The sequence below is a fragment of the Schistocerca serialis genome, chromosome 3 (genome assembly GCF_023864345.2).
Source record: "Schistocerca serialis cubense isolate TAMUIC-IGC-003099 chromosome 3, iqSchSeri2.2, whole genome shotgun sequence".
NCBI classification, from domain to species: domain Eukaryota; kingdom Metazoa; phylum Arthropoda; class Insecta; order Orthoptera; family Acrididae; genus Schistocerca; species Schistocerca serialis.
In genome coordinates this window covers 322,599,320-322,614,487 of record NC_064640.1, presented here as the reverse complement: position 1 = coordinate 322,614,487, position 15,168 = coordinate 322,599,320, and the positions used below count along the sequence as shown (strand labels likewise).

The following is a 15,168-nucleotide window of genomic DNA, read 5'->3' as shown; positions in this document are numbered from 1 at the left end:
CTTTGACAAAGTGTTATCAACATGAAGCAATGGAGACTTGGTTGATGACATATTATAAAATTCTTATGTAAAATGGTAAACAACAGTCCTCTAAAATTATGTACATTTATAAACAAAAGACAGGAGTGCTGTAACGAAGACGAAAAGTTTCTTAAGACTCGGAATTATTTCATCACGGCTATCATATAATCGCCTTGCATTGTCTCTCCGACATAGAAAAAAGTCAATTCTTTCACAATTACTCTTTAGAATCAACAGTTTTTGTATAGAAACACCTGTATGATTTCACTTACTTCGCCATTATATAACCAATAACTTCGATCCAGCCTAGTAAATATTCGTGTGATTTAATCGATTGACTTCATTTACTGTAGGAAGTATGCCCCAACAAGTTTGTCCAGTTCTACAGCATGAAACTCTTCATTAGTCACTGATCTGAGCTTTACAATAACGTTTAATCCTGTGAGGTATGCTAGCGAACACCACATGTACTCTCGCATATGAAAGAACCTGATGGGCTTAAACTACCATATAACGAACTATTAAACTACGCTAATTTACGCAGTTATGTTCTATGGCTATTACTGTACTGGTATGGAATTAAAATCACAAAAAGCTCAGCTTTTTAAGATTGTCAATGCCGTTGTAGCACTTGTAATTAAGTATATATTTTTTATATTCCTCTGGGATTTCGATGTTCCATCTCCAACCTAATGCATGTTGTAACTGAGAACTTCCATACCTTTAGTTTTGTTGTTCTATAGCTGACAGATGGCGGTTTCTTCAGATTTGACAGATTCTTTAATCTACGGAAATCGGTACATTTATGGAAACGGATTTTGAGGTACATTCCTGTTGTTCAGTGCAGACATTATTGTTTCGACTGCATGTGACCTTGAATGTACATCACATGTCAAGTTTCCTTGGTAGTCCTTTATATTGCGTTCTAATTTCACCTTTATACAAACTTGATCTTGATTTTGGTATTTCGGAAGATCCTATGTAATTTACGGAATACAGTTCTCCAATGTGGTGTGTTTTATTTCGTTGGAACAGAACAACAATAAATTCAGGTGTAGGCTTATTCGTAAACCAGAAAATTAAATATCACTGAAGAAACAGCAGCAGTTTGAAATATAAACAAAAGCTACATCATGGAAATCAGTCAGTTTTAAAAGCAAATTCCAGTATTAGATAATAGTAGGAGACTTCAATGCAAAAGTAGAAAAAAGAAAACATCATTCTTCGCTGGTAAATTTTTGTTACAACAGCAGAATTGGTCTAGGTATTCAACGTATGCTTCCAGAAGAAATAAGTATAAGATAATCTTGATAAACTTTAAACAGGACTAAAAATGAAACTGAATGAAGAAATTGTATAGAGTGCTACGGTCCTGGGCCCATTTAGAATTATACACGATTATACACTATAAAAATGTTCAGTTACATATGAATGAAACTCATAGGGAGTGCGAAGAAGTTACAGCGAAATGATTGCTGGGAAAATGTGAAGAAATCTAAAAGGAAAAGATAGTTGTCAGGACAGATTCAGCATACTGAAAAGTAGAAGGAACACTCGAAGAAACAGAAATCAAATGGCTGACATGAAGATTGGAAAAGTAATTCCACTGTTAAACGCGGAGGAGAGGGCAATGAGTGAATAAAGATCTTTACATGTGGGAGGAACTTTCTGCTAGAGTGATAGAAAAAAATGCGAGTCTATTTGAAGGACATAGGGGATCTAATATTAGAGTCAGAGTTCCACAGAACCTTGCTGCACTTACGATCAAACAAATCTCAGAAAAATCAGAATACGCTACAGGGAATATACCGTATCTACAACAACTAGAGGAAGTTGGTGAAGATTAACTGGGAGCCATGGTACTGTGAGAGGAAGTTGACAGAGACCTAAAGATCAGACGCGCACTTCGCTATCGACCAACGGTGGATCGGATTTGTGATAAATGGTTCAAATGGCTCTGAGCACTATGGGACTTAACTTCTGAGGTCATCAGTCCCCTAGAACTTAGATCTACTTAAACCTAACTAACCTAAGGACATCACACACATCTATGGCCGAGGCAGGATTCGAACCTGCGACCGGGGCGATCGCGCGGTTCCAGACTGTAGCGCCTAGAACCGCTCGACCACTCGGGCCGGCATTTGTGATGAGAATAATGAGGTGGTACCTATGTCTTCGGCCTGTTTGCCTTGCGCAGGTAAAACTTTCAATAGGATTAGTCGTATTCTGCTGAAACACGATGTGAACATGTTTTTCGATCACCAGCTAAGATTAAGACCCTTTTAACGTCTGTAAAGGATGATCTTGTTTTGCGTAAGGCCAGAGTCTAGCGTGTCCCATGCAGCTTTGGCATGTCATACATTGTTCAGACCGAACAGAACCGGTGTATAGAGGATAAGCATCATAGGCTCACAACAGCAATCACAGAACAGTACTGTGATAGCAACTATGGCAACAGGTTTAACAAGGAATGTTAAGAAAGGAAGGCAAATATTTTTCTTCGCAAGAGTGACGCGACACAAATTGCACACCACCACTCAGGAATTATCTGAATGGGACGGAAATCGGTAAATGTGATGTACATCTACAGAAAAACTAGTATTACAACTTCAGAACAACTGGATGATTTATTCAAGAGAAAGAGCTTCCGAAATTAAGCATGTCAATGGCGCGTTGGTCCACCTCTGGCGAAGACGTGTCTGGAGGTGTCTCGGACAGCTGTGGGATACCGATCTCTGTCGTCCGCCATACGGCTCGACAACCAGGAGTGATGGTTTGGGTTCCCTTCTCTTTTTATACAGGATCCCTTTGGTTGTCATCCGCTGCACCCTTACAGCACAGCGGTACGTAGACGATATTCTACACCCCGCTTCGTAGACCTTCAAGGCAAGCTATACTGGGCTTACATTGTAGCAAGATAATGCCGGCCACACACTGCGACAGTTTCTACTGCTTGTCTTCGTGCTTGCCAAAACCTACCTTGTCCAGCAAGATCGCCGGATCTGTACCCAGTTGAGAACGCTTCGAGCATTATGAGCACGGCTCTCCATCTAGCACGGGATTTTGACGATTTAACGTGCCAGTTGGACAGAATTTGGCACAATGTACCTCCGGAGGAGATCCAACAACTCTGTCAATCAATGCCGAACCGAATAACTGCTTGCATAAGGGCCAGGGGTGGGTCAAAGTGTTATTGACTTGTTCAGTTTGTGAAGCTTTTTCTCTTGAATAAATCATCGAATTTTCTGGAATTGTTATCCTTCGTCTGTCTGTATATGTACATCACACCTACCGCTTTCCGTCTCATTCAGATAATTCATTCGTGATGCATTTCTTCTTTTTTTTCTTAGAGTGTATTTCGTTGCCATTTTGGTACTCTGCTTTGAATATTTCAATGTTGAGATCTTTAGCATTTGTTCTATTTATTCATTCGTTCAACATAACCGTAAATTTTTATATTTCGCGTATCTGTTATAAAGCACTGTTTTAGTCACATAAATTATTCTTTGAGATAAGGAAAAAAAAAATTACTTGTTTTCAGACAACTGAGGAGACTTCCCATAGCTAATACAAAATATTCTTGAAGACTCTCCAATAAGAGATGACTTATTATTGCCTCAAGATAATGCAGACGAAGTTCTACGACTTCTGCTCGGGACAAAATGACATTTAAATACGCTTAAAATTTTAAATGCAAGTCTCTTGTTCAATAGTACTGTGACAACGGAATACAGTGTGGCATTTACTGATATTTGTATTTCGTTAATGCCATCGATAACATCATAACTGCTTTTTGCATCTCCATTTATTTAAGAATTTGTGATCTAGGCTGCTTAGTATCTACAGCAAGTTTCTGTATTGCTGTTATGGTCGTTTGAAGTCTCAATGGTAGAAGTTGGGTTTAGTCCTGAATTTCCGTCTTTTGACAAATCACTCGGTATAGTTAGGTCTTTCTTTAGCTGATTTTGAAATTTAAAAGATTAACATGCATTTTTCCACGTAGATGTTCCGTGCTATATCATCAACCCGTGCCTTCCAAATGATCTGTTGCATTAATTTACGCAGTGTGTATTTCATAACGGCATTTTACACGCAGCTGTAACCTGGAGTGAGGTTTGTATACCGAAACAAAATGCGTTTAAGCCCATCAAAATGGAGTAGGAGTCCTCTATTGAAAGGTGTGAAAATGTTTACATATGCAATGAAACGCGTAAACGGCGAATGCGCTGTTGGTTAATGATTTTAATAATTTTATTAAGCCCCTTACCTTTTTTACCGTGCAACAAGACGCTAACAAAATTGGAGAATTACAATATAATAACATCATCCACCATTCAGTGCACAGAATCTTGTGAAGTACAAAGTTCGTTTTTAGATGTTTGCCAAATGGGTTAATTTAATATTTTGTCTATTTTTTTAATCTTATCCTGCTAAGCGTTGCCAATCAAATAAAATTTGATTTATCGCGCTTTTCTTTCTCGGCTGCCGTATTATAATTACCACAATATTGTTCACGTGTGGTTTTATGACAAGCGCAAAACGTACTAAAGATACAAAAACCAATGAGACGATACCGAAAGACATTCACATCATGTTCGTGACGACCAACAAATTTCATCGTTTCGGTGTCTTTTCGTAGTTTGTAAGTGAATGTCGTGTAATCGTAACGAACGACAAATGCAGATTCTTGTAAGCACTGCAGAGTTTTATACCAACGACTTGTTCCTGGTTCATATGCTGAACATTAATCCATTATAAATCTAACTTTCTAGAACAGTTCTGAAAAAAATAATTACCCACTAATGTTCTCGGAGTTAACAAATATTCGATAGTAATCTTTAATACAAAGTAACTAGGGTGTAGTAACTAGTTTCGAACAGAAATAACTTACATTTTAAAGCGAATTTCAGTCGTACTGTGTCCAGAAAGACTAAGTGTTCCTTTGGTAGCTCAGAGCGTTCCCCAAACGCGTTAGACACAACTGAAATATCATCGTCACCGAGACTGGCCTCCAGACGTTGCTTATCGCTCAGAACTTGACCCTGGAGCATGAGGCCCATAGCATGGGCGTGAAGGATACACGGAGGGATCATTGCACGCTGCCAACACACGAGTCCCCAGGGACATCAACAGTTAGAAACTACGACGCTCACTAATTCATGCTGACAACCGACGTGGAGGAGATAGGTTAGAATCCTGCCGGAGGAAGAAACACGTAACGCCACAATTCTGGTGGCTAGAGGACGACATATTGTGGTACACATTGCTCGAGTATTATAAGTTGCGCCAGAGTAGCAGTTTGTATTCCAAACCTACCTGCACCGAGTTATGCAAAGGAATGAAATGACACTGTTGATGGCGAATTGTCCTCCGGATTGTGACGTGAAATTCGATTGCTTCTTTGATCCTTCCGTGTAGAGTATGCGAGTATGCTGTGCGTCTCGGCTTCCAGTTTCACCGTCTCCAGATCTCTACATCCACGGCTAGATGCATACTCCACACACCACTGTAAGATGTATGCCGGAGGTTAGTTCGTGTATCGCTAACATTTCTCCCATTTCCTGTTCCACTCGCGAGGGAAGCACAATTGTCGGCAAGCATCCACATGAGCCCAAATTTCTCTGATTTTATCCTCATAGTCTTTATGGAAGATTTATTCAGGAGGCAGTAATCTGGCAAAAAACATTGAGCTAAGTGTGTTGATGATACGATCCAACCCTAAATCTGTGTATCCAGCAATGTCAACGATTGCTTCGTTGAAATTCAGCCTCCTAGGACTCAGAGATTCCTATGGAGAAACTGTCAGAATCTGCTTTTCCTTAAGTCTTTTACACTGTTTACGAATAATCAGGGCTAACACAAAAACGGGCAATCCAACAGCTGGCATTCCCTTAATTTCCACAGTTGTCGAAGCTGGGAGCATGAAAATCTCAACCGATCAATTTTTATGGCCTTCAACGGGCCAAGACAGTGAAAGATCTCACACAGTCCTCTTTCCCTGCAGGTTTTCAGAGAGCTCATTTCTTTGGACACAGAAAACTACCACAGAAATTTTCCGCTCATCCACTGTACAGGATTTCCCTTGTCTTCCATAGCTTCTATAATTGGCTCACACGAGGAGTTCCACTCTGCTACTACCAACAGTGATCACACCTTCAGCACTTTACATGGAAAAATCTGGGCAAATCACCACTAGTGACGTCTCCCAAATTAGACACAGACATTTTCGCTGCTTCATACAAACTTCTTTGTAAGCACAAATGCATGTACTCCTTTTAATCAGATGACTAGGGATGTTCACATAGTCATACATAGAATTCCCTCAAAGGAATTATTATTCTTCGTTTTATTTATCTAATGATTACCAACGTCAAATGTATAGCTAGACATTTCCATACAAATATCTACCATGACATAAAAATCCAATCTTTTAACAGAATGTATGTTTTTGTTGGAGGTGAAAAACCTCAGTCCACCACTGTCAAGCTAAATATTATATTGATGATGTCCTATATTTCATTGGAACAAATTCAGGTACTAAAACCACATACTGAATATAGATATCAATATTCGATCACAAGAACAGAAATTTGCCATATTCACACATCAAAAAACGCTTTGTATCACCTCAGTTCCTAGAGTTTCGCAACCTGTACAGAAAATTGGAATAAAGATCAACATAAACATCATTTCCGCCCTTTTTACTGCTCGTGAAAACCACACATTGCATGTTGTACCACCACATAGCGAGACCTTCAGAGGTGGTTGTCCAGATTGCTGTACACACTGGTACCTCTAATACCCAATACCACGTCCTCTTGCATTGATGCGTGCCTGTATTCCTAATGGCATACTATCCACAAGTTCATCAAGGCACTCCTCAACGGCGATTCGGCGTAGATCCCTCAGAGTGGTTGATGGGTCATAACGTCCATAAACAGCCATTTTCAATCTATCCCAGGCATGTTCGATAGGGTACATGTCTGGGGAACATGCTGGCCACTCTAGTCGAGTGATGCCGTTATCCTGAAGGAAGTCATTCACAAGATGTGCACGATGGGGGCGCGAATTGTCGTCCATGAAGACAAATACCTCGCTAATATGCTGCTGGTATGGTTGCACTATAGGTCGGAGGATGGCATTCACGTATCGCACAGTCGTTACGACACCTTCCATGACCACCAGTGGCGTACGTCGGTTCCATATAATGCCACCCCAAAACAGCAGGGAAACTCCACCTTGCTGCACTCGCTGGACAGTGTGTCTAAGGCGTTCAGCCTGACCAGATTGCTTCCAAACACGTCTCTGACGATTTTCTAGTTGAAAGCATATGCGACACTCATCGGTGGAGAGAACGTGATGCCAATCCTGAGCGGTCCATTCGGCGTGTTGTTGGGCCCAACTGTACCGCGCTGCATGGTGTCGTGGTTGCAAAGATGGACCTCGCCATGGACGTCGGGAGTCAAGTTGCGCATCATGCAACCTAATGCGCACTCGTAACACGACGTCCTGGGGCTGCACTAAAAGCATTATTCAACATGGTGACGTTGCTGTCACGGTTCCTCCGAGCCATAATCCGTAAGTAACGGTCATCCACTGCAGTAGTAGCCCTTGGGCGGCCTGAGTGAGGCATGTCATCGACAGTTCCTCCCTCTATGTATCTCCTCCATGATGCGAACAACATCGTTTTTGTTCACTCCGAGACGACTGGATACTTCCCATGTTGAGAGCCCTTCCTGGCACAAAGTAACAATGCGGACGCGATCAAACCGCGGTATTGACCGTCTAGGCATGGTTGAACTACAGACAACACGAGCCGTGTACCTGCTTCCTGGTGGAATGACTGGAACTGATCTGCTGTCGGACCCCCTCTGTCTGATAGACGCTGCTCGTGTATGGTTGTTTACATCTTTGGCCGGGTTTAATGACACCTCTGAACAGTCAATGTGATACAATATCCACAGTAAACGTCTATCTACAGGAGTTCTAGGAACTAGGGTGATGCAAAACTTTTTTGATGTGTGTATGATGCTCTGAATTTCAGTTAGTGATGGACATTCACAACAAACTCTATTTGTCGGATAGTTCCAGACATATCAGATCCCAATAGGCATTACGTTATACGTGCAATCCATCAATCACTATTGTTTGAAAGAAGTGTCTACACCCAAAAATACATAAATCATAAAATACTCACTAAATCTTCAGTATAAAAGGTTTGCACAGGGTATTTTATCAGATTATACGAGTAATGATGCGTCAAAACTTGTTAGTCACCATAAATCATTTTATTCTTACATATTCACAGGGGATAAAATATATGACGTTCACATACGAGTAAACATAGCATCAAACCCAAATAACCCGCGTATCCATGTTCTATCGCACTTAACAAACAGTAAATTCACCTTCTCAACAGGTAACATTAGTTCATGGTTTAACTGATATAATGACGTCAGCATTTATCTGTACACAAAACTCTTACGATTGTGTTGCATTTTCGTCTCTCCCACCCAACTATATATCACTTATTTACGTTTAGAATCTGAAATAACCCCTATGAATATAAAACTGGATGAAACAAGTGGTGTAAAGAAGACAAAAAGTAGCAAGTATTCTTCGTGAATTTATCAACCATCATATAAACAAATGTAGGTCTTAGATATTTTTCACAAGGAAAGAAAGTGACTGACCATGTGTGACCAATAAGTTTCTCCACTCATTTATCTATGATACCATTTACATATCTATAAAACCATGTATGTTGCAAAATAACTTCAACTTACGCGTAAGCTTACCCCTATGTAAGGCATCGTTGATACAGTTCACTATTTGCTTGCCGAGCGCGCATCCGTCGGTGCTTGGTTGGCCATTCGCCAGCCTCATGGTCATGTCGAGTACCTTGCTTATACTTTGCAAGGACACGTACACAGAACTCTCTTTTTGTCCTCTACCTCGAATACAATAACTTTGTGATTGGCAGATTGCAGTGGCGGGAGGGCAGTGAGTGGTGCCGGAGTGCAGCCGGCCACACCTGGAGGGTGGAGGAGAATAACACAGGCACTGCAATAGAGTATCGTATTTTCTGTGTGGCTGTGTGTTTTGGCTTGAATGTTTTATTTCTTTTTTTTTTTTTCTCTCTCTCTCTCTCTCTCTCTCTCTCTCTCTCTCTTTGCCTGACTGTGAAAACCAGAACGTCGTCTTTACCTGGCCATAGAACACTGAAGACTAAAACCATGTGCTTCATATTAGTAAATTATTTTATAGCCCACAATAGCCAGCCCATAAATATATGAAATGGCTTCCAGATTTCCAGCTTTTTCAGTTGCTCCATATACCGATGCACAGCCAGGATCATTTAATGACAACAGAAGAAAGCTAATAGTATCAGAAACAATTACAAAAAAAGTGGTTCAAATGGCTCTAAGCACTATGGGACTTAACATCTGAGGTCATCAGTCCCCTAGACTTATAACTACTTAAACCTAACTAACTTAAGTACATCACAGACATCCATGCCCGAGGTAGGATTCGAACCTGCGACCGTAGCAGCAGCACGGTTCCGGACTGAAGCGCCTAGAACTGCTCGGCTACAAAGGCCTGCAATTACAACGCTCGAAAAGGCAAGTTTCGAATCTAGCGCCCTATTATCATTTAAGACAGAGCGTAAGCTTATAAAGGATAAGAATGAAAGAGAAAATTGCTCATGGCCTTTTTTTAAGATCAAGTGATGCAGCGAAATCACTTGATACCTAAATTAGGATGCCCTGACAGTGGCAAAAGAGTCCATCATGCAATCATGTTAATCACTACGCTAGAGGGAGACAATGGAGCCGCATTCAGAAGGACGATGGTTCAAATCCGTGTCCAGTCATTCAAATTGAGGTCTTCGCACAGGCGATTTCCTTCCCTATCCTTGAAACATTCCGAGCTTGTGCACCGTCTTGGCCTTGATGTTGGCGGGACGTTAAACCCACTTTTGCTCTCTTCCTTCTCTACACCTACTCATTCCGCATTTCAAGCAAAACGCGAAAAATGAACAACGAATATATGAATGTTCATACACAGCCACGATCTAAAGTCCTTCATCGCATACACACACACACACACACACATACGTTCAATAAACAGCAAGTCATGACGCACGATAAAACGTTTGAATTCTGCACTCGACGCGCGCAAACAAGATGGCGAAACAAATGAGCGCGTAACACGCAGCAGCAGTACGAAGAGTTCAGTGAATTACAAACAGGATCGGTAAGGACAACAGAAGGTGAGTGAATGCTTCAACATTGCAGTTGTAACACACCAGTTTGAAACGGTTGTCCTCAACATACAATGATATAGCAAGAGTAATATAAAACATGGTCTTGCTAGTGAAATTGTGCTACAAACATGAAGCGAATAATACTTCCAGGGTTTCGTTTGAATACAAACAAGAAAATTATTTCATTTTTAAGGGTGCATCAGTACTGTTTACTTGTTTAGCGAGCACAACAATTTGAGGGACCATATTTCTATCGCGAATACTACAGATAAAAGCATATTGTTAATTACACGCTCGTTTGCGTAGCATTGCCCATAGTTGTGTGTCTAATGTTTATAACCAGAACTAGTTAGGAAATACTACAGGCATTCATGGTATATAGGACACCACCTTCAACGTAAACAATAATCATTACACTTTTCCAACGTTCAGTGAGAATAAGTTTCCGTAAAGGAGTCACAAACTTTTTATCTCAATTAAGTCTTATGATGCTAAGTTCCGGCCCTCAGGGAATCTTATGGAGACCGAATTAAATGTTTGTAAATAAGCGATTCATCAGCGATATTATACTAAAGATAATGGTACGGGTTAAGTCATAAATATTACATCATTACTAATAGCGAACGTCCCTCAGTAGGTAGCGGGATGCCCGAGGTCAGCCTTATCTGTGTTAATGACCCTCGGCTCAGAATGACGCACTGCTTTCCTCTTCTCAGTACATTGCGAGTGTATTCAGAACTATGTCACTGTCAGATATTTTATTTACGTTGTTACAGTATGGTGGTGAATGAAATAATTTCCACATAATCATGGACTTGAGTACCTTCATCCATTACTGCTATAATTTAATTTGTTGCGGATGTGAATTGTGCCTCTTATGAGCAATGCCTTCTGAATCCGTGTTCATTGTCTCATTAAGAAAAGTTGTGTCCAACGTATTTCGTGAAACAAGTACCCGAAAGCACAGAATTCTAAAGTGGGTAAATACCAGTGATGTTGTTGTCCGAAGACTGGTTTGATGCAGATCTTCATGTTACTCTATCGTCTCCCGAGCAACAAATGCAATCCACATCCATTCGAAGCTGTTTAATGTACCCATCCCTTGGTCTTCCTCGACAATTTTTGCCCCCTCATTTCCCTCCAATACCAAATTGCCGATTCCTTGATGCCTCAGAATGTTTTGTATCAATCTAACCCTTCCTTAAGTCAAGTTCTGCCACAATAATTTTTTCCCATTTCGATTCACTACCTCCTCGTACCTCCTAATTACTTACGCCACCTACCTATTTATTCTTCAGCATTCTTCTGTATCGCCACATTTCAAAAGGCTCTATTCTCTTGTGGTCTACACTGTTTATCGTGCTTGTTTCACTTCCGTTCATGGCTACAGTTCATGCAAGTATCTTCAAAAAAGATTTCCTAATGCTTGAATTTATCTTCATATTAACAAGTACTGCGTTTTATTGCCAGAACACTCGAATACTTAGAAGATGCAACAGGTCTACTAATGAGACTGCGCGCACTGCGTTTCTCCGTACTCTGCCAGAGTATTACTGTGCAGTATACGATCCCTGCCCAATAGAAATAACGGAGGACATCGAAAAAGTTCAAAGAAGGGCAGCTTGTTTTGTATCATCGCGAAGTAGGGGAGAGGTTGTGATACACGGATTAGGTTGGTTATCATAAAAAAAGGCGTTTTTCGTTGGACCGAGATCTTTTTACAAAATTTCACAACCACTCACAATTTAATGTGTTAATTTTGTACATCGAGATTTGGGGCTTACTACCTAATATCACGTAGATGTCTTAAACAATATACAGGTTGCGGGTTCATCTAACTTATTGTTCGCCAGATGGCAGTATTAGAAGACATGTACTTGAAGATAAGTGTCGAAACGTTTTTAAAAATTAGAACATTAAATCTTGACTGATTACGATGTGTAGTTTATTGTTTTCGAACAAATACTTTAATAGTCACTCAAGTTTAACCCTAAATGTCTTGTTGTTTTATGCAGTTTCAATGATGGCTATCGCTCGGGTTCAAATCGAAATGTTCTGTGTGGATGTGTAATTTCAGCCAATGTGCAGAGTTGTAACTGAAAATGCTACGTGATATTCATAACTAAAAGATTTTAACAGTCTTACCTCCACAGTTTATAAGTATATGTGGTTGCAGTACGTCCATGAGATTTTCATGGAACATTGTAGTTAGTCAAAGAAATGGCCTTCTCCACTAACCTGCCACCATCCCTCTTTATGAGATCAGAACTTATGCTTAGCGGAGACCATTTCACTGCCGACAGCTAAACTTTACTATGTTAAAGTTACGCTTTCTGTAGAGCATGTTTATAGAGGCCATTTCATCAAGGTGATATCTTACGCCGCTGTGATACGCAGAGACCATAATTTATGTAAGACTTGAAAATAACTTCCCATTGCCATAGTAATGTCTGGGTAAAATAGAAATGAACTTCATTTTAATTTAACTTATCTTGATGAAATTCTGTTTGATCGAAAACAAGTTCCATCACATGGTATGTAATATTAGGTTTCCTATTGTTTCAGATCTCAACAACAATGAGTGCATTAAGGAAATGTGTACTCCCCGTGACATCCAAACTCCTGAACCAATTAGAAGTCAAATGTTTCAGTACTTCATCGGCTTTAAAAACTGATACAACCACTCAGGATCTGGTAAGAAGAGTGAGATAATTGTCCTCTGTAAACATAGTATGTACAAATTGATAAAATATGTAACATGTGGTTAAGTCCAGGCCTAGAAATATTTAGTATAGAAAAACACATTTTATTCTTCTTTATACAAGATCCTCATATCACAAAATTAATACTGAATCCGTTTCTCAATGTAATATGATGCTCACAACGGAAAATAAAACTCTTCCAAAGAAATATGTACAATACATTAATCTTAATCAACAATATTCTGCATGACCATGTCTGTGTCAGGTACTTTTAATTATGAAATGAGATCAAAAACTAAGAATGTTAGCAGCTACTTATATGTACTGATTTTTATTTCGCTGTGATATCCTTAGTTTAAAGTCCGGTCCTCATCTTCCAGACGATACTTATATTTCAATACACATTACTCGCCTTTTGAAAGATGTTCATACTCATCGCTAAGAAAATCTGAAGGTCACTTCTGTAGAGCATGTTTATAGAGGCTATTTCATCAAGATGATACCTTACGCCGCTGTGATACGCTGAGACCATATTTTATATATAATGGCACTGTAAATGTTTTAATATTATGCACAATCTATCAACAATTACTTAATGCGAAAGGAGGGCAAAAACTACAGAACAGTTATTCAGTGGGAAACTTGTGGAATGGCACCAGAAACAGCAGAGATAAATTAGTATAATTTACCGACAAGAAGAACATGTTCACGCTTATTGACTACTTATAGAAGAAAGACAAATATAAAATGGATTTGTCTAGGATTAATGAAACTAAAAATGGGACTCTATTCTAATGAACAGCAAAGACATTGCTGAAGATGTATATGTTACTGTCCTAAACCACTCAAGAATTTCTAGTGATTGGGGACTAGTGGGATGTAGAGTAGAAAACGTGCAAAACTAGAAAGAAACAGACTCACAGGCGGAAAGTGTATATAATGAGAATTTATTTAAAAATAGAGTAGTAGACTACATTAAAGTAAATAACAAGTGCAGCATCTTAAAAAAATGAAGATGTTACAGACATTGACGAAAGCGGAAATTATTTAATAAAATTGCTTCCGCAAACAGCGAGAAACGTTGCACGTACGAAGGCAGCAAAAGAAAGGAACATCTGAAATGGGGCAGAGCAGCTATTAAAGCGAAGATCAAAGTTTCAAGCAAACGATAACAGTAATGGTAGAATAAGCAAAATAAAAACAGAACTATTTGGAAATGTCTTCAGTAGAATGTGAGAAGAAATCATGAAAATATGTTCACAGAAACAACTGAAAACAAGAAGAATGTAAAAAAGGCAAAACAGAAACTTATCTTCAGAGTACACCACTACTGAAAAGTTCTGATGACAGGCTGCACATTAACTAATAATAAGGTGGAAGTTTTACGGTAATTCGAAGCTGTTTATATAGATCAGGAGATGAATAAGGAGCACATATACTTCATGATGAAAATAATGACATTCCGGAAGTAATGCCAGCCTTTAGAAATATCAAAGAAAGAGAGGTACCTGCAGATGATTATGATTCAGAAGAAATGGTTAAAGCTGGACGAAAGCTGAGCAAAGGGAATTTGCAAAATCGTTCACACAATATATCCAGTGGGAGGGCAATTCCCCAACACCGGAAAATTCTGTAATTATTATATTTCACAAAAAATCAGATTGACTAGACATAATAACTATTATACTATTAGCATCCCATCCGTAATGTATAGGATATTCACTACATCTATAACTTACTCCATAGAAAACAAAACATTAGATTTTAATCAGTCAAAGGAAGAAGATGGCTTTAGAAGTGAATATATCACAATGGTCTATACGCAAACCTTGAAGAGAACTATAGAATGGAGAACAAAGTGTGAATGACCACTTTCTTTGGGACTTGTAAATTTTGAGAAAAGTAAGACATTGATTCAGTCCATCTCAAAGCACTGAGGAATTATACGTCAATTTTAGTACTTCCATTACTTTTCACCAAGACAACGGGAAATTTTGAATCGGATGAGGAGTCAGGAAATTAGCTTCCATATCATCGGAAGTATTCTCAGTAGCCCTACAGGAAAAACTGCGAACACCAAGACAATCGTTTGAAAACTGTAATTAAAAGTTGCGTCTTGTTGTCGAATATATTATTCTGATCTAAACTGGAGAATCTCCTGACGGAAGCCTGCACAAA

At 39.4% G+C, this 15,168-nt stretch overlaps 1 protein-coding gene across 1 annotated transcript in view; it reads left to right on the top strand.

Annotated features, from left to right (window-relative positions):
* Positions 1 to 15,168, top strand: part of LOC126470137 (phosphonopyruvate decarboxylase-like) — a 109,247-nt gene that overhangs the window by 12,443 nt on the left and 81,636 nt on the right. The window contains exon 2 of the mRNA XM_050097753.1: positions 12,854 to 12,982. Coding sequence (XP_049953710.1) covers positions 12,866 to 12,982 — 117 coding nt within the window. The 5' untranslated portion in view covers positions 12,854 to 12,865. The remainder of the gene's footprint in view (positions 1 to 12,853; positions 12,983 to 15,168) is intronic.